The sequence below is a fragment of the Stegodyphus dumicola genome, chromosome 12 (genome assembly GCF_044657685.1).
Source record: "Stegodyphus dumicola isolate Sdum_Otavi_A_Nest chromosome 12, ASM4465768v1".
Lineage (NCBI taxonomy): Eukaryota > Metazoa > Arthropoda > Arachnida > Araneae > Eresidae > Stegodyphus > Stegodyphus dumicola.
Window position 1 is genome coordinate 84,582,429 of NC_140779.1, and position 23,515 is coordinate 84,605,943.

Below are 23,515 nucleotides of genomic sequence, written 5' to 3' on the forward strand. Positions count from 1 at the left end.
GATGACATCTAGGTTCCATAATTCCGTCAAATCTAAATTATTAGCATATACAATACTCTCCAAAGATTTTGAGTAGTTTCTTTGTTTACCTTGAAGCGTCCATCCAAGTTTTGTTTCAATAGCTACCAAATTATTATCAATGGGCTCAATTCTCCCAGTCAATAATGCGCCAAGGTAATCAGCTCCTATTAATAAACCTATTTCAGGCACATATTCTCCTGTATCACTTAAGCGTATATTTTTCTTTTTCAAAATTGGATAAATATCAGGATCCTCTACACGTGGAATCGCACCACATATCTTCTTTTCGTCCAAAACTGAAATAGTGTCCTTGAAATTTGAACACAAGCTTTGTAATATTGTAGACATTATGGGACTCTTGTTTAGTTTCACTGCCCCCAAAAAGTCCATGACTCATCATTTCTTGATCTACAAGTTTCAATCCTAGTTTCTCAGCAATATCTTTTCGTATGAAAGATCTCTGAGCACCAGTATCAAATAATCCACGAACGATTCCGGACTTGTCACCATTGATGATTTTCACCAATACAGTTAACAATAACGCTGGAGATTTTTTTGGTGACAAAAGAACCTGTGCATCCGATTCAGATAGTTTGTCTTGTTTTGATTGATTTATATTTGGACACATAATGCTATGGTGTTTTTTCTTGCATATAATACACTTTAAATAAGCTTTGCAGATCTTAGAATTGTGTCCTGGTTTCAAACAGACGAAACAAGCTCCCCTTTTCCTCAATGTTTCCCTTTTCGCCTCCAATGACATCTCGGCAGCCTTAAAACATTCTGAGGTATTATGAAACGACTTATTACAAAATAAACAATGTTTGTCATTTTTCTCAGCTCTTTGTTTTCATTAGATACAATACAAGCTGCAGTAGGAATTTTTTCTTCCGTTTTAAATTTTTCAAATTGATCATTCGCAAACCCTGATCGAGGAAGTTGTAATCGCTCATCACTTTCGACTTCCAAACGAAGAAATTCTAATAAATTTCCTAACATGTTCATCTTGTCTTTATTCTCTACACGGTTGTGTGTGCGTTCCCACTCCTTGATAAGAGCTTCTGGCAGAGCTGATTCTACTAAAGGATATAACATTGCTTCATATTTTTCAGACGTTACCCCTAAAGTCTCTAATGATCGCAGCTGAGTCTCCAATTTATCATAAAGAATCCGAAATTTTCGCCACTTTTCGCTTGCGTTAAAACTAGATTTAAAAGTTCACGAACGTAAATTTGAATTAATAGTTCATCTTTAGCAAAACGAGATTTCAGCTGTTCTATAGCATCGTAATAGTTTTCGCCAAATGGTGGAAAACTTGCAACTAAATCTCTAGCCGATGAACCTTCTTCAGTTGCTTGTAAAAGATACTGAAATTTATCATCTGCATCAATGCTATCATCAGCATGAATCTTTTTAAATTGTCCCCAGAATCCTAGCCAGTTTTTAATATTACCATCAAAACGTTTCAATTCTAACTTAGGAAGATGGAAATTTCGCTTGGTTTCATTTACTACACTGGAAATATCGCCCTTTCTTTCAGTGGTTGATAACATTAAATCAACTTTCGTTTTCATAGCAACCCACTGATTTCGATAGCTTTCTGTTAAATCCATATCATTAGAAAATTCTTCTTCATTAAAATTTTCCATTTCTAGCCATTTTACTATAACTTTTTCATCTAACTGAAACAATCTATCAGCTTTATCGCTAAATATATTAAATACAGATATCAAATCAATCTTACTTACTGCTTCATCTTTTAGAACAGTGTCCACTTCTTTCAAAGAAGTTGTGAAATATCGCCGTAATTGTGTTCTTTCCCGTTTTAAATTATCCATAGTCCTGCCCTACGTTGGGCGCCAATATTTTAAAGGATTCGAAAATAACTATGGATTTAATATGAAAAAACACTTTAATTGCAGATATTTCCAAAAAATTTAGAAGCAGTTATTCTTACAGAAACGATAGAACTTATTTTCAAAACATAAACTTAAAACAGAGTTGAGTTGTAGCTGGTCTTACTCATTACAAATATCATGTTCTTCGCACTTTAAATTCAATTCAACATCAATATCGCAAAATTGTTTTTAAAATGATCATATCTTTAGAATTTCCGATACACAACCTTGCGCGCTGGAGATAAAAATGTTTTTTTTTTTTTTTTTCTTTTTTTTTTTTTTCTATACAATGTTGCTATTTTGTTTCGGTCAATGTTTCTGTACAATGTTGCCTTTGAAATCTTTGAGTTTGTTGATCAAAATTTCTTTAATGTCTGACAAAATATGAAATAGTAATAAACCAAATTCAAAATTTGGGCTTCCAAATGCCCATATTCGGTGGAGGATTACGTTATTCAGAATTGGATGGCTCTAGGTATAGTTGCTTTATCACGGCGCGGGAAACATAAATACATTTATGCAGATTCTTCATTATTTAATTTGTTTAAATATAATACAAGGCGGTAATATTTGGTGGCAACAGTTTGAAAAGTGAATCAGCGTAGAAAGTGAATCGACGCAAAATGCCAAAACGAAATTAATAGCCCTTCTGTGTTAACGCCCTTTGGTCTAATAATAATTGCGGTTCTTTTATTGTAAATATATATTAATTTCATGATAGAAATTACAAACGTGTGAGAATATGCACCATGCAATATGAATGTATATGCATCAAGCAAGTTTGAATAGGGTATAGAACATATAATAGTCATGCAAGTCAGAATATGGTAATAGGTAAATGCAATTCTGCAAGTCTGAACATAACGAAATTAAGCACTATTAAATTTCTCAGTAAATCTGTACTATTTAATGTGTGCAACATGTACCATGTTAATATTATTGTAATATGTAACATGCTAATATTCTCAGCAATTGTATTTTTTTTTTTTTTTTTTTTTTTTTGTAACTGTAAATTGTAAATGTGTGTAATATGTACCATGCAAATATACCCCATGTCTCAGTAATTGTGTGTAATATGTACCATGTCAATATTCACAGTACTATTTAATGTGTATAATATGTACCATTTTAATTAATTAGCATGCACTATTTAGTGTGTGTAATATGTACTATGCAAACTGTAAATAATAATTAATGCGTAAAGCCAACCTATGTGTTAACCTAAGAACCCAACTATACATACTTATAGTAAGAATTGAATCAAACAGGTGTAAAGTACCTTAAACATAAATATTAAGTACCCTAAACAAAAGTATTAATCAATCTGTCAGTAAATGTAAATTGCACTGTGAAATGTGTATGATATGTACCATGAAAGTATTAATTAATATTATTAATTAATAATTAAATTCTTAGAAATGTAATTTGTATTATGTAATTCATGAACTATGTACGATGCAAATCTTCTCAGTAAATATAAGCTGTACTATGTAATGTGTATAATATGCACCATGCAAACCTGTAAACAATAATGAATGCGTAGTGTTAAACTATGTGTTAACCTAAATACCTAAGATGTAAAGTACCTTTAACATAAGTATTAATCAATCTCTCTGTGTGTAATATATACCATGCAAGTCTGTAAATAATAATGAATGCATAGAGTTAACCTAAGTATCTAATCATGTATAATTAACGTAAATATTGAACCTTACGGATGCAAAGAACCTTAAACATAAGTCATATTCAATTTCCCAGTAAATGTAATGTGTAATATGAAATGTGTGAAATATGTACCATGCAATATGAATGTAAATGCACCATGCAAGTATGAATAAGCAAGTCCGAATATGGTACGGCATGTGTAATAGTCGTGCAAGTCAGAGTATGGCAATGTGTACCATGCAAGTCTGAATGGGTAGCGATAACCTAAGTACCTAATTATGTCATTCCAGATAAGGGCGGACGTGGTGCTCATACCAATTAACCGTAACGGTAGAGGGATGGTGCCCACGTCCTCCGTCACTCACTCACTCACTGTAACCTACTAGCTTCTTCTAACGGCTAACCCTTTGCCAGTGCTATGGAAAAAAGCGCATAAAACGACAAATTTTTCAGGTTGACTTACTGTGCTAAATTTATGTTCTGCGTCGCTTTAAATTTGGTGCTCGTGATAGATGTTCACCGTATGAAATCCTGGTGAAATAATTTTTAAAAAAGGTGTATTTAATTATGGCAAAGCACACTAGGGCTATCTGCCTAAGGGGAGGGATGCCTTTCGTGGAGGACTTTCTAAGGGAAACTGGCTCGTATACACGTTACACATGGGGAAAACCACGAAAACGCCCATGCAGCCAGCCCGTTCGCGGGATTTGAACCTCGGACCGAACTACCAGTGTTCAGCGTCTTTACCGCTCGGCCGCTGGTGGGCACAATTTTTAAAAAATTTTAAGTATAGTATTTTAAAAAATTTTAAGTATATATATATATATATATATATAATGAAATAACTTGGTAACAGTTGATGGCATAGATAGATGCATAAAGTGGAAGAAAACTTTAGGCGTGGGCGAACTGAATTATTTCCTTTTTATTTGTGGTTGACGCACATTTCATTAATCATACACGAATTCCCATAATTTTTGGAAGCTCACACTTTTAACACATACAATTTATGACAAAGAGAATTTAGACACAACTTGTTAGCAGCAACCAAGCAAGCGGGAAAGGTGACCCAAGAAGAAAACGGGGGGGGGGGAGGATAAAAAAGTTTCGGTTCTCAAATAAAAATAAATCTTATTCAAAGATTGGATAAAAGGCATCTGCATTTCAGCGTTACATAACGTCTTGTGATGCGGATTAATTCTGAAACTACTATTTTTAGGACAGAAAAGGGAAGTACCGAAATTAAATTGTAAGATAAAGAGGATATTGCCAATTAAAATTATAAATTTACTTTCATTCATTTTTATGTATTGTATATTTACTTATATATATGTCATAATAAAAACACAAGGAAAAGGAAAAGACAGAACACTGTAGATGCGTGATTAGATCCATATTGAAGAAGAATTTTGATTGCGTAGTATTTAAAGAACTTGGCAGTCGAGGCAGTTTTAATTCCATTTTTATTTCCAGTTGATATTTGTGGTCACAATCACTTGGCACTCTAGTCGTGCCTTTCCACAGAAGATTTACATTTTTGATATTGTTGGGATAGAAAGCAAGCCAGCGAAATTACATCTTAGCAGAATAGAGGGCAAAAGCTGAAGTGCGTAGTTATGAAAGATGGAAGCATGCGAAGAGAAAAGTTTTGGTTTACAATTCGGTGATTGGTCGTCAAGAGACATCTGGTATTAACGGTTACGTGAGATTGCATGATTAATTTGAATGACGCAATGCAGATAAGTTATTACGATTTTAGAATAGAGAGGAAGAATTAATGTTTTTAGTTATTCTGATTCATATAATTTTATCTTACATATTCCCCCCTTCAAAAAGAAAAAGGCGTAGCGACAGAGAAGCCTTTTTAAAGAGAAAGAGTTATATACAATAAAAAAAGAAAAAGAAAAAAAAAGAGAAAAGTTTTGGTTTACAATTCGGTGATTGGTCGTCAAGAGACATCTGGTATTAACGGTTACGTAAGATTGCATGATTAATTTGAATGACGCAATGCAGATAAGTTATTACGATTTTAGAATAGAGAGGAAGAATTAATGTTTTTAGTTATTCTGATTCATATAATTTTATCTTACATATATATATATATATATAAATATATATATGTGTGTGTGTTTGTAATGATACAAAAATATTGATTGCGTTGGTGTTGATCCATAACGCACATGAAACTTGCCAGTGCAGCCAGATTAAATATTCACTTATTTTAATTAACAGTTGTGACCGCAATTCACTTAGCATTCTAATAATGCCTGCTTAAAAACATTTGCATTTTTGACATTGTTTGCAATAAGAAATGAGCAACGTAACAACAGTCTAACTAGATCGAGGATCATAAAGCAAGTGCGTAGTTATTCAACATGGAAGCTTAGCTTTAAGATACAAGCTTCGGTTGAGAAAATTTTGAGTTCTGAATTAGCTATGCCATCATCTTTGTGTAACAGTCATATGATATGCATTAGTCTAAAAATGACGCAATCCGGGAAAAGTTGTTATAAAAATTGCTAGTTTTAGGAGAGAAAGGGGAGTAGGTGTGGTGTATTTAGTTACGGCAAAGCACACTAGGGGAGCCTAAGGGAAGGGATGCCTTCGTGGAGGACTTTCTAAGGGAAACTGGCTCGTATACACGTTACACATGGGAAAAACCACGAAAACACCCATGCAGCCAGCCCGTTCGCGGGATTCGAACCTCGGACCGAACTACCAGTGTTCAGCGATTTTACCGCTCGGTCGCTGGTGGGCCCGAAAGAGGAGTAACCAAATTAAAATGGAGAATAAAGGGGCTATTGCTAATTTATTTTATAATCTTTTTTACCTATTTTTACCTTATATATGGCCCCCCCCCCTCAAAGAGGAAAATAGCTTAGCGACAAAAATGCCTTTTTGAGATATAAAGTGCTAAAGCATTAGCAGATGAAGAGAAATATATTTTTAAAAGCACAAGCAACATAAAATTTTAACCAATATAATTATTTAAATAACTTTGATAAAAAATTAACTTTGATAATATTTTCAAGTCCTATTAAAATTTTCAAGTCTGTTTTTAGAATCCCCATAATCATACTTGTTCAAGGAAGGCTTTTCAAAGACTTTCACGCAATATCACAAATATAAAATTTTTACAATCAGTATTTATTTTGAATAATCGCATCACATTTCTTAAGTTCTTAATACAGTAATTTGCTTTTTAAAAGTACTTTTTAACGCTATGAACATAATAGTAAAAGTTCAGAAGGTATGGGTTTACTGTTATTACCTTTCATTTGCAGTTACCTATAACAGAAAGGATAAATACCCGAATTAAAATGAAGCATGAAGCAGCTATCGCTAATTTAGGTTATAATTTTATTTACCTATTTTTAATCTTTTCTCTCACTCTCTCTCTATATATATCGGTAAACCTATGTAAAAGTAGGGGTAGCTCGGAACCAACTCTCTGTATTCTAATTGTTCTTATTTTTCAAAAGCGAAATTTATTTAAAACGGTTTAAAGTCTGAAATTGTCCAGAGGAACGAAACATGTTATTGGGGAACTCATTAAGGTTTAAGGATCAGGTTTAGTGTTTCAAATATTTTCCCTTGACAAGTTCTGTTTGAAACAGTAAACAGGAGATATTAATATTTTTATTTTAATATTTTTGTATTTACATTGCTTTTTATGTTTTCTACTGCTACTATTATGGCAATATTATTTTAATTTTAAAGATTACACTATTATTCTGACGTGTTTCAAATTCCCGTACATAAAGCTTAAGTTGACATTTTACACCTATCATTAACTTTAAACCTATCATAAAACTTTACACCTATCATTAAACTTCATCCATTTTCGTTACACCTGTCATTTTTACCCTACACCTTTTTCCGAAATAGGATCAGGATTTCTATTACCAAATATGCTCTCCTCTCTCTATATATGTAATGATATTTTTAAATCAATTGATTAAATTAAATTCTAATAATATTGCTTAATAATGTGTTGGCGATTTTCTACCTGAATTGCATCCCTCTTCTTAAATTTTGGCGAAATCCTTTCTTTATTATAAATTATATTAACATGTTGGAGCCCGCCAAATTGCCAAACTCATAAATCTGTCATATTACATAAAGTCCTTAAAATCACTCCTGATGAGAAGATAGCGTCACCTCGTGATTTCAGTTAATACCGCTGATTGGATGAGCACCATGATGCACAATTATCTAAATATAAATAGGGCTTCTCCTCGAGGTACAGGAGGAACACTTGTGAGATGGATGCTGAAATAAACGCATCACTTTATATTCCAAAATTTGTCTGATTCCTGTTGCCCTGGCTGCACAACATAAATAATGTATGAGAAAACACATTTCATATATGTAAAATATAACAAAATACGATAGCTTCTTTAAAAATAGTTGGCGACCTCAAAATTAACGATTCTAGATTTGGTGCTTTCCCCCTAAATTCATCTGTTGCCCAAATTCGAGATCTTTCCATGTTACCTAACACTTAATGCAGATACCTCTTGTCTATTCAAAATTATTGTAAACCAATACTTTTCTAACTCGAACTGAAACCTTTGACTCTCTCCCTTTTTTCTTTGAATTGCAGCATCCATTTTTGTATAAACTTTCCTTCTGGCAAGACGCTTTGCTGTTAGGCTTACTCATCCAAAATGACTTGCGTATGATCTAGAAATATTTTATTTACTAAGAAAATGATTTGGTATGCTCGGAAATAAAGATGGGTGATTTGTCGAAACTCAGTTTGGTTGACTTCATCGTATGCCTTAACCACCAGCCATGATGAATATCGAAATCTGTTGCAACTTCCAGTTTTTTCTTCTACGCATTCAAAATATAACATATATATATGTATATATGTGTATGTATTTTCATCTTAGAAAAAAATAACCTTTAATGATAATTATGCATTTTCATTATTATTTGACAAAATGCGTATTGGAAAACATTATGTACCTGGTGTGAAGGATCCTGCTTGATGAGCATGTTCAAACCAGTATCTGTCACCAAATTTGAGTCTTTTGTATTGTTGTCCTAAAACAGCACCAAATGTGGGTCCAACAAATCCTCCTGGTACGTAGTACTCTGCCAATCCCGCTGAGTAAACATCCACATCATGTACAGATCTGAAAATTAAATTTGTGAATAAATTATAAGAGTACAGTTAAATAAGATTACAGGATAAGAGTACAGTTGAAACTGTACATATTTATGGAAAGCACTGGTCGATTTTTGAAACAAGTGTGCTTTTGCTAAACTCTTAAGTATTTATCAACAGAAAGCAGCTAGGTCTATTTGAATAAACACGCCAGGCCTTATTTGTTTAAATCGCGCAACACTTTTACTGTTGCGTGATTTTCGGAGGAATGTACCTTTTCGGAGGAGTTTTAAGGTAAACAGGCTCCCATTCATACTACACATGGCAAAATCGTCGAAACCTCTCATGCATTCAACGGTTTATCAGAAGTTTGTTGAACTATTAATATTCTTTGGTCTTAAAGCTATTTGCTAAGTCAAATAGCTGCTTGCAAGGTATATTAATTGTTGTGTTCTGAAGAAAATAAGTCTTTATTCTAGAAACTAAAGCAAGAATTAATTTTGAGTTTTCCTACACATGGCAAGCCCCTTTTCTTCATAACGTTTTTTTAATTCTTTACTTTTCCAAATAAAAAATTCCTAAATTTATTTTTTTTTACCCGTTTTCAGAACTATGGTCAAATATTTGATTAAACTATTTTTCTCTGAAAGTCTGTGCTGTATATCAAAAAGCTCTAATTACAGATAATTTTAAGTAAACTTTAATTGTCAGGACTGATTTAATTTTATTATGCTCGTAAAATGTATAGCTTGTAAAAAGAGTGTTACTTGTAGCTATTCAAAGCTAAACACATACAAAACTTAATTAAGTTATTTGTTTCTTAAAGATTCATTACGAAACTAGCTTTTTTAATGTCAAGCATACACAAATATTGCGATCCCCATTCTTCTATATGTAATATAATTTATTTAAGATAAAATGCCTTATATATTTTATCTTATTTACTTTAGCATTTAATTTGTTAAACTTTTTTATTTATCTTATATGTACATTTTCAAAAATATTAAAAATGTTGCGCTATTTTTAGAAGCTGCGAAACTTTTACTGCCTATTACATACCATAAAAATGAAACAAATCTGGACAGAGATATGTAATAACAGGCGCTAGGAATACCTTTTATTAATTAAAATAACACTGCAAATGTTAATACTGATGTCTGAATGCATTATAAATTTAATGTATTTTAAATTGCATCAGTAATAAGTATAATTAAAATTAAAATTAAAGTGCGTTTAATGCTTTGTAATCACTTCATTTTTTAGGGAATGCAGCTATAATTTGGAAGACAAACTAAAGATTTTTACAACACTGAGAGGCAAAATTTGAGAAACTGGCTATTTTCCAGGCCGCGCAGTAACTAAATTAAAGATTGTATAACTTGGGCAATGACAGTACCCTCTAGGTCCATTCGATAATACATAGCATAAGAATGTAATGTTACGTAAAGGCCTAGAAAATTTGGCTAAAATCATTTCAAGCATCACAAATGAATATTTGAAATTCGTGTAATTTATAATCTATGATGCCACTTCAAAAATTGCACTGGTAATAAAAGTTTCGAAAAAAAAAAGCATTAACTATTACAAAATATGTTACTAATTTCTCTGAGTCTACACTTTAAAAGAGGAAAAAAATAATAGAAAAAAGCATTCTGAAACAACTTTATAATAATAAACACCGGCCGCTTATAAAACCTCAAAATCGTGATTACATATATGGGGTTCAGCACTTCTAAAACCTTAGCACAAGCACATTGTAGCTATACTTTTAATAAATTACGACATAATGAGGTATACAAAGCTTAAATCATTGATAAACGTCATATTTGTATATAGTATTAAATATGAGTTATTAATTTTCTTAAAAAATGATAATATATTAATTGGTATTACACGATGTAGTTAAATTATTTCTTTTTTAATTCTATAGAATTTGAGCTAAATGCAAAAAGCGAGTTCTGAAACCGTTCCTCGCCCCTTTCTTAAGTAAGTCGCATAAAAATGTTTTGTTCTACATGATTAAATGCAATTAACGCCATTTAAGTAACAACAGTTTTAATTTTTGCTAAGACGGAATATTGATTTAAGTTACAAACAGTGTAACAGAATGAGTAAAAAGTGTGGCAATTTAAGTTAATAGAAGCTTTATCGCTTTATCACCAAAATGGAAGCGTGCATTACAGATTAATTCATCTACAAGAGTTGAACGTTTCTATTTTAGACCTTGAAAATGAAAAAAATATCTGAAAGAGCTCAGATTTTTCCTGCTAGCTATATTATTAAGCACTCTTTTCTTCGCATTTATGCCATATGTGATTCACGTTTCAACAGCAAAATTACAAAATCTTAAAAGAAACATATGCGTAGAATTCTCAGCACAGTGTTAAGTGTTGGCATAATGTTTTTCTATTTTTTTCAATCTTTTATCAGTCCATCATATCAATGTTTAGTTTTCTTAATAAGATGGTTTATAAAACTTTTTAGCCCAAAAGGTAATTTGCCCTGAAGTCATTTCGTTTTGGCATTTTGCGTTGGTTCACTCTAAATGTCTAAATGTCTGTTCACTTTTCAAATTGTTGCCCACCAAATATTATCCCCCTGTGTTATATTTAAAGAAATTAAATAATGAAGACTCTACATAAATGTATGTATGTTTCTCGCATTGGGATAAGAAAACGGTACCTAGAGCCATCAAATTTTGAATAACGTAATCTTCTACTGAATATGGTTACCTGGAAGCCTAAATTTGGAATTTTAAATTTGTTTTATTGTCGATTTCATATTTTGTAACACTTTAACGATTTTTTGATTAAAAAACTCAACGATTTCAAAGCGAGCAATGGCAACAATCTACGGAAAAAAACAAAACAACAGCAGCAGCAGCAACAAAACAAAACAAAACAAAAAAAAAAAAAAAAAAACATTATCTCCAGCGCGCCGAGACTGTGTATCGGAAATTCTAAAACTTTGCTCTTTTTAAAATTATTTTGTGATATTGATGTTGAATTGAATTTTATGGTTTAAGTGTGAAGCACATGATATTTAATAAATAAAGGTAACATACAAAACGTTAAATTAACGACCCTTTGGGCCTAATGTAAAATCTGAAAGCTTTCAGATTCTTTTTGTGCTTTTTTATTATTAGCGTTTTGTGTGTAAAAATTTATTTATTAGATATCACGTTCTTTGCACTTACATCACATAAACTTCAATTCTCTGCAAAATCAAAAATATTTGAAAAGAGCATATCTTTAGAGTTTCCGACAGACAGTCGCGCGCGCTGGAGATAAAAATGTTTTATTCCGTACATTGTTGCCACTACTCATTTTCAAATCGCTGAGTTTGTTAATCAAAAATTAATTAAAGTTTCATAAAATATGAAATATAAAATTCGAAATTCAAAATTCGGGATTCCAAGTGCATATGTTCGGGCGCAGTACAAAATTATTCAAAATTTAATGGTTGTATGTACCGTTGTTTTTTCACAATTCGAGGAACATACATACATACATGCAGATTCTTTATTATGTAATTACAACAATTATGTTTGATTAATGAATAATAGAGAGTGACAGTATTTAGCGGCAAAAACTGAAAAATGTTTCACTGTTTACAGTGGGCGATTCAAAATCCCGTTTCGAGACTTATAGCCCATTCTTGCTAATGTAATTTTGGGCTGAAAATTTATATAAAGTTTATATTTTTGCAAGCCTAATTCCCGTGCCGACAACAGAAATATTAATAGCAGTTTTTAATTTATTAACCCAGGAATTTATGTAAAATGCAAAGAATTTTAATATTTATAAATCAAATTAAAAATTTATAGATTTATAGATTAAATTATTTATGGATTGGGAAAATTTAAAAAAAATTTCAATTTGAACACGACGAGGAATGGCATTTCTATTGTGGTGAATGCTGTTTTTCAAATTATCGATCAAAATGAAACATTTCAAATGCAATGAAACATTTCAAATGTAATAAAATTGTTTATAAGAAGCTGAAATAAAGTATTGTATCCTAAAGATACGCAGAAGATATTAAATAACATATTGCTTACTCAAAGAGCTCCTCCAAGAGGTCCACAGATTTATCGGGAAGTAGTTTCCTCAAGTCGTTAAAATCATGAATAGTGATGTTGAAGAAATAGGCAACATAGTACGTGTAACCTGGAATTCCGTGGTCTCTGCCTCTTACAATACTGGCGGCGGCCAAATCCAGACCAGCTGATTCATTTAAGTATAGTCGCCTGTACAGGTAGTTTCGTACATCATCACCTAGAAGAAATACAAAATAGTTTTACATGGCAATGGGACAATATGATTTATTTATGTATTTTAATGATAAGAATATCAATTCTCAATATTTTATGCATAGTATATTATGCTTATTCGCAATGCGTCGGAGTAATAAAATTCATCTCCATTATACAAAACGTACAGTTAAATGTAAATAAAAAAATTGAACAACTAGCAAAATGCCTTGACATGTAAGTAAGTGACTTCCTGTTGGAGCATAAGAGGCCTCGAGCTTTTGGAAGGAATAAGCTTTCAGGAAGAAGAAAAAAGACTACTGGAAAAACAAACATGCCTATTAAGAAAAGTAGTGATTCAAAAACATTCCATTATGGGAAGACCATAAAAGTGGGGAAGTAAAGAAGATCTGCACCAACGCGAACAGCGGAAAACAGTGTGTAAACAGAAAAGACTTCCTATTTGGAGCTTCTTCCGCGATTTACTTTCCAGGTGGAACACACGACCATTCTTTTTGTAGCATGTTATCTTGCATCCTAAAGCGATCTAAAGATATGTTTAGACGACTTTGAAAAATAGTGTAAACAACTATATAATCCTTATTATATGCCCTTCTACAGATACTATTCATTATATTTTCTACTACAGTTAACAATACACTAAAATCTGTTTTATATTCGTCCATTATATTGTTTCTCCTTGTTTGCAGTATTTGAGACACTTTTTCAATTGCCGTAAATAAAGTTCTTATTCAGATGAATGAAATAAAGAATGATGCGAGGATGGAAATATTATTCTACTAGTAATAGATATTATTGTAATAGATATTATTCTACTAATAAATGCAGATTTGAAACATAAGATTTAAGGAAATTTATTTAAATTTCTAGAAAGGAATGTAAAAGCAATTCTTAAATTTCGTTCCGAAAAGTTTATAAGGTATTTCCCCCCGCCTTCTTAGCGTGCCTTCGTGGTGTAGTGGTCTGCAGGCTGGGCGCGTATTCCAGAGGTCCGTGGATCGATTCACGGCGAAGTCATTGCTAATTTTTCAAGCCTCCTACCTCCAAAAAGTACCTAATGTCTCTACAAGTTTATAACAAAGATACATTGTGGAACGTGGAAATGATTCCTGGATGCTTACATGGAAAAATTCACAAAATTCTCCACTGTATAAGTAGACTACGCATGAAATATTATAACAAAATAGGGTGCTGAAAAATCTGAACAATGCAAATCTAATATATCTTGTCATTAATACAACATATTTTCACAATGCATAATAGCATGATGTTGATTTTGGCAACTAGAATATTACGTACATTAAATTTAATTAATTGTTTTGTTTTGCTTGAAAAATAGTTTTAATAATTTGATTAGAATTTATGAAAATTTTCATAGATATTTTAAGTTAAGAATATTGTCATGTCAAAATTCAATGTTCTTGAAAATAAACTGAGGATAAAATTTGGCAAAATGTTCATTAATACTGGAGAAATAAGGAAAATTAACTAAGCCTATCTCTTTCTGAAAGCCTATTCTTAGTTTCTTAATAAACTGGAAAAAAATTACAAGTATGCAGAATTGCAGAAAGCTAATTTTGACTTCAAGTCTAACAAGTAATATTTAGAGAAAGAAGCTAGATTTTATAGGAATTCAATCATTTCTTTACAAAAACGTATACTTAATAGAAAGTTTTATTTTATTGTTTACTGAGATGAAATCAACAGAAATTTTCTGCTTTATATATGATTATTCCGGAAGTAGAAATATTAATGAAATGTATAATTAGAAAAGTTATTGCATAGAGCTGATAATTAGCTTTTGTGAATTCTGTCAATTTTCTTAAACAAATTTCTAGCAGTATCTGTTTTTGATTCCTGATGCTGTTCTTGAAGTATACCAATTAATTTGTTTTACAGACGGAAGTAAAATAAATGGTAAGGTTGGCCTTACTTTTGTTGTTTAGGAAGATAAACTAAAAAGAACCTTCAAACAGTACAGAATTACAGATAAGTCCTCCAGGCTGAGTTGCTATACTTATACATTGCTGTAAAATGGATTCAAAATTCTTGTAGTGGTTTGAGAACAGTGCGCGTTTTAATATGTAATGATTCTCTTTCTTAGCTACAATTGTTACAGAAAATTATTATTTCAGAGAAAATAGCTGTTGAAATTCAGGTTATTATTAGGACCTCGCAATACCTTAATATCGACATTCATTTTGCTTACGTTCGTGGACAATGTGGAAATTTTGGAAATGAGAAAAGCAAATCACGACTGCGTTCATCATGTCCATCAGAGGAAGATACTTCAGGCAACTTTGAAGCACCTGTCTATATCTTGACCACCAATTTTTCTGATTTTTTACGGACTAAAGGGCCAATATTTGTTTTTCAGAATACCATTCTCAATTTAGATCATTGAATTCTCTTTAATTTTTTTTTTTACTTTTTATTTTATTTCTTTTTTTTTTACTTTTGGATAACTTCCCCTCCTTTGTAGTGCTATTGTATATTTGTTTATTTATTTTATTAGTGCTATGACTTACTTGTGTAAGCCTAGTGGTGTACTTTGTGGAACACGAGGAGTTGGAATCATTTTTGATAAATATATGTATCAAAACTGCCTGAGAAATGTTAATCTACTATGCTTTATATTACAGAATTCATGCTATTGTAGGTTTATATACATGCATGGGTTAAATGTGTATACATTATGGCGTCACTTAGACTGTTTAATAAACAAGTAAAAAAGAACTTACTTAAGAACACATCATGTTTCATCTTCCTATCAACAGTCATCCCCTTTGCAACTTTGTCATATTGTCCATACCTGAATCCAAATGGAGTGTAGTAAAAATCTCGTAGCCAGACAGTATCTTTTGATTCAGTTTTGGGATCAATTTCTGATATGCGTCCGGGAACGAGCGTATGACCATATCGTGCGGCCCATGTGGCGTACTCATCTGCAATGCTAGCATCCAGCTCTGGATCATACTGCGTATATTTTGCTCCTGGGAGAATATTAATCCCTTCTTTTTGCATGATTTCTCCCAAGACATTTGGCAGATAGTGACCATATGTGATGTACTGGGCTACAGCGATATTGATACGCCTGAAAAAAAAATCCTTATTGAGAATAATCCTTAATCCTTATTGTTTGAGAAGAACCATTTTGTAACAAATATATTCATTTTATATGTTCTGCACTATCTTTTCTATCATGGAATACTGTGTTTATTTTACTTTTGTTATAGCTCTGGATCATACTGCGTATATTTTGCTCCTGGGAGAATATTAATCCCTTCTTTTTGCATGATTTCTCCCAAGACATTTGGCAGATAGTGACCATATGTGATGTACTGGGCTACAGCGATATTGATACGCCTGAAAACAAAATCCTTATTGAGAATAATCCTTAATCCTTATTGTTTGAGAAGAACCATTTTGTAACAAATATATTCATTTTATATGTTCTGCACTATCTTTTCTATCATGGAATACTGTGTTTATTTTACTTTTGTTATAGCTCTGGATCATACTGCGTATATTTTGCTCCTGGGAGAATATTAATCCCTTCTTTTTGCATGATTTCTCCCAAGACATTTGGCAGATAGTGACCATATGTGATGTACTGGGCTACAGCGATATTGATACGCCTGAAAACAAAATCCTTATTGAGAATAATCCTTAATCCTTATTGTTTGAGAAGAACCATTTTGTAACAAATATATTCATTTTATATGTTCTGCACTATCTTTTCTATCATGGAATACTGTGTTTATTTTACTTTTGTTATAGCTCTGGATCATACTGCGTATATTTTGCTCCTGGGAGAATATTAATCCCTTCTTTTTGCATGATTTCTCCCAAGACATTTGGCAGATAGTGACCATATGTGATGTACTGGGCTACAGCGATATTGATACGCCTGAAAACAAAATCCTTATTGAGAATAATCCTTAATCCTTATTGTTTGAGAAGAACCATTTTGTAACAAATATATTCATTTTATATGTTCTGCACTATCTTTTCTATCATGGAATACTGTGTTTATTTTACTTTTGTTATAGCTCTGGATCATACTGCGTATATTTTGCTCCTGGGAGAATATTAATCCCTTCTTTTTGCATGATTTCTCCCAAGACATTTGGCAGATAGTGACCATATGTGATGTACTGGGCTACAGCGATATTGATACGCCTGAAAACAAAATCCTTATTGAGAATAATCCTTAATCCTTATTGTTTGAGAAGAACCATTTTGTAACAAATATATTCATTTTATATGTTCTGCACTATCTTTTCTATCATGGAATACTGTGTTTATTTTACTTTTGTTATAGCTTTAAGATCGATGATTCATTCATTTTGACAAAAAAGTTTGTATCCGGATATGTGAGTTGAAATTTTTAGTCAACACACATATTAAATTAAGCAAATGATTTTTCTTCCCGTTTTTCAATGCTTTTTAAAAACTCAGAGCATAAAACAAGCTACTTTATGAGACTGTTATCAAGTAAGAAAATTATTAGGTCAAGTTAAAACGTTGTGAAAAATAATGGGCTATAAATAATTAAACTTACCGTGCTTCTTGATAGAGTTTCTCATCATCCCAGTGAGGGTTGATTTCATGAAGTTCTTGGCAAATGAAGTTATGGTGTCTTAATAAATAGGTATGTACAGTAAGTAAGAAAGGATTTTGATTTGCTCTCATATCCCCTTAAAAAGAAAAAGACATTGTAAAAGAAATCATGAAAAATATTAATAAATATTCTTTATACTTAATGTGATTCACTCTCATATATCTTCCAAATGAAAACAGGAAAAATATTATTAATAGTACATTACAGTAATATACAATTAATTGTATATTATAGTAGTTTCTATATTTCAGTGCAATGTATTGAAGGAAGATTACTTTTGTCGTTTGATATTTTGATAAAATTCAATGTAGGAATTTTGTACAAAAAGATTTTGAGACATTATAATAAGCACCTGAGAGTCCAAGCATTTAATTTCACATTTTTCGATATTATTGAATAAGGCATGTAAAAATAAGGAAGTAAGATTTTGTTTTTCATTTTGATGAAGTATATATAGTTTATGAACGTTCATTATGATGACTAAGGATAAAATCTTTACATTTGTTGCAGCGTTAGATGTCAATTCTCTGATGAATTTTTAGAATTATCTTGAATAGAATTTTTTAAAATAATCTCGGACCATAATGAAAAGAAGCTCCTTTTGTGAAATGGGAATGACGATTAAATACTCGAAATTACTGAATCTCTTTTGCTTCATTTCATAAATTTGGTCAACAGTCTATGTAAAACTGTCCTCTCCTAAAAAGAAATATCTACAGCATAGCCTGAATTGTATATATTATTTATAGCTAAATAATAATGTATTTTCGTAAACCACTTATTTTTATAAGCTATAGAAAAGTTTGTCTCTCTTTTGACGGAAACCACCAGAATAAGAGTAGGTTAGATTATTGGAATATGGGAAAGTACAAGAAGGCTCTTTGTGCAAAATAAGGGATGCCTTCGTGAAGTAATTTTTAAAGAAAGTTGGCTCATATTCATATCACATAGGGGTAACCATGAAAACCAACCATGTAGAGAGCCCATTCGGCTGGTCGAACTCTAAGACTTCAGCGATCCTAACCACTCAGCATTGCTGGAACACCATTAATTAAAACAATCTACTACTTTTAGTGGTAGCACATAATTATTTTGCCTTGCATATTTCATCCTTCATGTACATGCACACTAATGCAGTCTTCTTTTCAATATAACAGTTTGATAAAACTATTCTGCTTGCTCTTCTTTTCTCAAGATATTCCTTTTAAAATTCTCTTATTCTAAATAGCCCATTTTTTAAAGTTTCTTATAATAATCCCTGGAAACTTTACGAATTTCGAGTACTTGTATAAAACTTTGAAAAAGGTGAAATTATTATTATTTAGAAGGTTTTATTTTCTAAAGAATTTTTGAAGACTATCAATGCTTTGCTACAAATACTTGAATTATTCTTAAAACTGCACTAAATTTGCATATTCATGTTTATATATGCTATGTATATATATTGCATATTGCTACACGATTCACATATATAACATCTTTTTATCATCCATTTTCCTGTTAAATAAAATAGGATCTCAGACAGATCGTTTACAGTATAAAACATAAAAACTAAAAAAAAAAAAAAGGCCAAACTATTTTTATTTAAATTCAATAAGCTATTGACTAGTTTGCCAGTTTATATGTAAATAATTTTGTTAACATTTTGTCATATAATAGCGCAGGTTATGAACAGAATTTATTCTGATGTAAATTGCTAATAGTAAATTTAAACTGACATAATGGTTATCATTGTAAAATTAAGCAGCTGTACAGTGCAGCAAAGAATAATGTTAAAGAATAAATGATTGAATATGAAAATTATTTGATGACTTAATTAAATTTTTATTATGAGTAATGTATACCTGTTTTATAGCAGCTCTTCTCGCGAGGTGGTGAGATGCACAATTCTTCAACATGCACAGTTGGTGGCATAGGTCCGGATTTACGATTATATTCCACATCCAACATACCTGAAATAATGAATATGTTAATATTCCTGATTACGTAGTGAATAATGAATCACCTTTCGGCGACAAAATATTTGTTCTAATAAATAATGGCTCGCTTTAGGTAATCTTCTGAAGTACATTACAAATTCTTATTTGATATAAATGTCGCTCTCAGATTCAATTTTGTTTATGTTAAATAAGGGAACGTTTTTATAACATTTAACGTAAAAATTCATTTCGAAACCTATAATGTTGAGATCGGCCTAATTGTTTGCTTTGACCATTAGGCTTTAATAATTACTGTACATTGATTTTCTGAAATGTTAATAAATGAAACAAAATTAAAAACAATATTATTTAATAATTTAATTATTATTGTAATTAAACATTAATTAATTATTTTTAATAACAAGATTATTTAAAAAATAAAATTATTTAGTAATACAGTATTTGATATTTGAAACTTGTTTATTAAAAAAAGTAATTTTAAAAATTGAGATAATGAAATAATAAATAGCATTTAGCTGTTGATCATTTAGTTTGTTTTCCTCATCTTCTTTTTTTTTTTTTTTTTTACTGAGGAATAATTTAAAAAACTTACGGCGAACCACTTACCGTGAATTCCACTTCTAAGCTTCTGAGCCTCTTCTTCTGTACTAGCATATACTAGAGAAAGGTCGTGATACGCAGTGTTTTGGTTCCAGTGAACTCGTTGTCCTAAAATATAATTTTACCATAACTGACCTAATTGACAGGAAACGAATGTGAAAAATTGTAATTTCTGATCACATAGATTTTAATTAAGTATTTTGAATTCACAATGCATCAAGTAAGTTTCCAAATGCACTACAAGCATAAAAAACTTCGCTGTTTGCAAAACATACTGCATACTAGCATTTCTTGCTTTCTTGGAAATATCAAAAGTAAGAAACAGAATCTCTAGATACAACAATCTTCTCTCGCATAGACTTCGTATCAGAGTAATAATATGAGATGTACTTTGCAAAATATCAGTATTATTAAATCATAATCAAATTCTACCCATCATAATGACCCATATTATTAAGGATAGTGGCCTTCCCTTATATTAAGTTTTATCATTTTATCAAAAGCCACGTTTTTCCACATAATAATTAATGTTTTTCAGTGTCACATAAATACCGTTTTTCAAAGTGATATAAAATAAGATGAAACTGGTCGGTACATTCCTATTAGTAAAGCAAGAATGTGACATATATATATGCTTATTAGGTGTAAAATATTTAAGGACTGGTAGGAAATAAATTGATAAAAATACTGATAAAAAAACCTAATATTTGAACTGTTTAAAAGCATCACAAATCATCATTTGTAAGGTAAACATTGATTAAGTTTATAAATATGTTTATACTGGAGTAATTAAAATGAAGGGATGGTAGAATGCTAATTGTCCACAAGTAAATTTAGAGGTGCCAGTTTTAGAAGAAAGTTATACTTCGAATTACTGTGAAATGAATAAATTTGAGAGACGAATATATCCTCATAAAGTAGGAGTTTGAGAACTTTAGAAAATAAAGTTTGTAAACTTCTGAAAAGGAAACAGAAAATAATTATTGAAGGATACGATAGCCATAAACACTGAAAATTGCAAAATGTTGCAGTTTTCCATCACAAAACAAAGTTACTTCGACAAATTCTGCAGTTCAGATTGGGGGAAAGATTATGCATTTAAAGGCTATTTATTTCGTCTTCTTTCATTATGTGTGTAAGATAAATGGAAGCTTGAAATCTTTAGTCAATGCTTTGAATTTATAATTTAGTACTTAATTGGCAAGATTAACAAAGGCGGCGCGTATTTTATCTATCGACTTTAAATAACAACTGAAAGATTGGAAGTGCTTGTACTAAATTTAAGTGATTACAAAAACCAGCATGATGAAGAAGCATGCTCCTAATTAGTCATGTCGGACGTCAAACTTCGTTGAATAAGGTTTCGTATTCCCTAAGCCGAGAAACGTACACTGAAAGTCGCTTGAGGGCAGGAGAGACGATGCTAAAGAAAGCTATGAGAGTGAAATGCCGATCGCAAATATGTGCATACATAAACATTTTCTGCGTTGTGAAATTACGGGCAACAAAGACGTCAGTGAACCTTGAAAATAATGTTGACACACTATTCAAGGAGATGCGGAAGGGCTTCCATGACGTGAACTAGTAGATTATAGTGTCCAAGTACAGCCAACTTTGCGCTTCCTGATGCGCCATCCTGTTGGAATCCAATCATATTCTCGAGCACTCTTGCCTGGAACTGTGTTGGCTTTCACTGTTCCGCTGTTTCAATGAGCGTCCGTGACAAGAGCTATTCTAATGGAGGCTGCAATCCGTAAGTGCACCGGCTAAACGGTCTGCTATATACTCACGGAGAATAAAATGTACTTCGTGACTAGTGACTCTTTGCAAATGCCAGTATGACATATATGCGCATATGTTATTTTATGTTATGTAGAAGTGAGAGGGACCACCTAATATTTACCCTAAGTAAGTAGGTATTAGCCACACACACTAACTAGAAAACTAACAACATTCAGGCATCATTCCTCGAGTCGTGATGGAAATTGTGACTCCAGCCAGCACTACAACTACTGCCACCGCCGGCGGCATCAACGACACTCCTACCTTTCAGCTTTTACATTAGCTGAAGTAAAATGATTACATTACATAATATACTTTGCGATATACACATATAGTTATGCAGGTGCATATTTCCAGATGTTATCTATTGCAGTGGGTACAGGCAACATGTTTTAGGGCATTATATATTGCAGTAGAAACAGGCGTGATGTTCCAACGTTAGAAATCATTTTTGTAAACATGGTCTGTTTACGTCAGTGTTTACTATCAGAATTAAGTAAGAACTAAAAAATTGTTCACAAAGCTTACATTTAAGTACTGTTGTCAAGTTGTGCTGAAATTTTAATGATTCTTTATGTGCTGTAACGTATGTTTTTGTGATAATTGATTTTCAGAAATTGCATTATTGCTGTGCATGTATTGCAGTACGTTATTATTTACATGTAAAGTTTGATCGTGACATTATAAATTGTGTGGTGGCTAGAAGCTACTTATTTCTAGTTTATAGATCATCTCTACAGTCATGACTTGTTTACATCATTAAAATAGCTTCATCAGTATATTTATGCGTACTACATACTTAGATATATCTGCATACATATGCTGATACATTGCCAACTTATTTTTGTCAGTTCATTGTATGCAATTTCGCGTATTGTTACAAGGATTAGTTTACAAGAATTACATTTCATGATGCATTACGCTGTTAATACTTTACCAACTCAATGCTGGCAATTTATTACATGTGTTCCCTTTTCAGGTGATGCTACCTTATATTACATGGAAATGTAGGGGGTTATCTATTATTTACCCTAAGTAAATAGATAATAGACCCTTACCCTACTTGTGAGGGACCTATGTTGTACTTCATATGGTTTGCGATGCTTATTTCTTTCCTGTAATGGTACGCTGACGTACATTATATCTGCATTTAATTACTTTATTTCGCTGTTGCTGGAGCATTTCTTTGAACGGTAAATTACACTACATAGCTCTTGACTTCTAACTGCCAAAAAGTCAATAACTTTCGTAATTTATTCCTCAAGTGCTTATTCTTGACTGCATATCTTAGAAATGGGAATAAATCATCTTTTGAATTGGCTCCTTTAGATGAAGGGAATTTGTAAATGGGCAGGAAAATAGATAGTGTCCGGGATGACCCTTTTCACTACATGCATAGGAGTCTGATGAAGAGAGATTTCTTGCATAGAGGTACGTGGTGGATAGGAGGCGAGTCAATTTTAGGGAAGAGGTTGTAAACTCTTCTGCCTGTAGCAGCGTCCCACCATTGTTGCCGTAATTCTTTAGTTGTGATTTGTAGTTTTAGTTTCAGGTGAGAAGATGGCCAGAGGATGCTTATTTTCATGGCATTGATTC

At 31.8% G+C, this 23,515-nt stretch overlaps 1 protein-coding gene across 1 annotated transcript in view; it reads right to left on the minus strand.

Annotated features, from left to right (window-relative positions):
- LOC118203211 (immunomodulatory peroxidase-like) overlaps positions 1–23,515 on the minus strand; it is a 93,947-nt gene that overhangs the window by 12,488 nt on the left and 57,944 nt on the right. The window contains exons 7-12 of the mRNA XM_085806669.1: positions 20,144–20,245; positions 19,442–19,549; positions 17,538–17,673; positions 15,715–16,067; positions 12,761–12,977; positions 8,559–8,728 (exon numbers count right to left, since the gene is read on the minus strand). Coding sequence (XP_085662795.1) covers positions 8,559–8,728; positions 12,761–12,977; positions 15,715–16,067; positions 17,538–17,673; positions 19,442–19,549; positions 20,144–20,245 — 1,086 coding nt within the window. The remainder of the gene's footprint in view (positions 1–8,558; positions 8,729–12,760; positions 12,978–15,714; positions 16,068–17,537; positions 17,674–19,441; positions 19,550–20,143; positions 20,246–23,515) is intronic.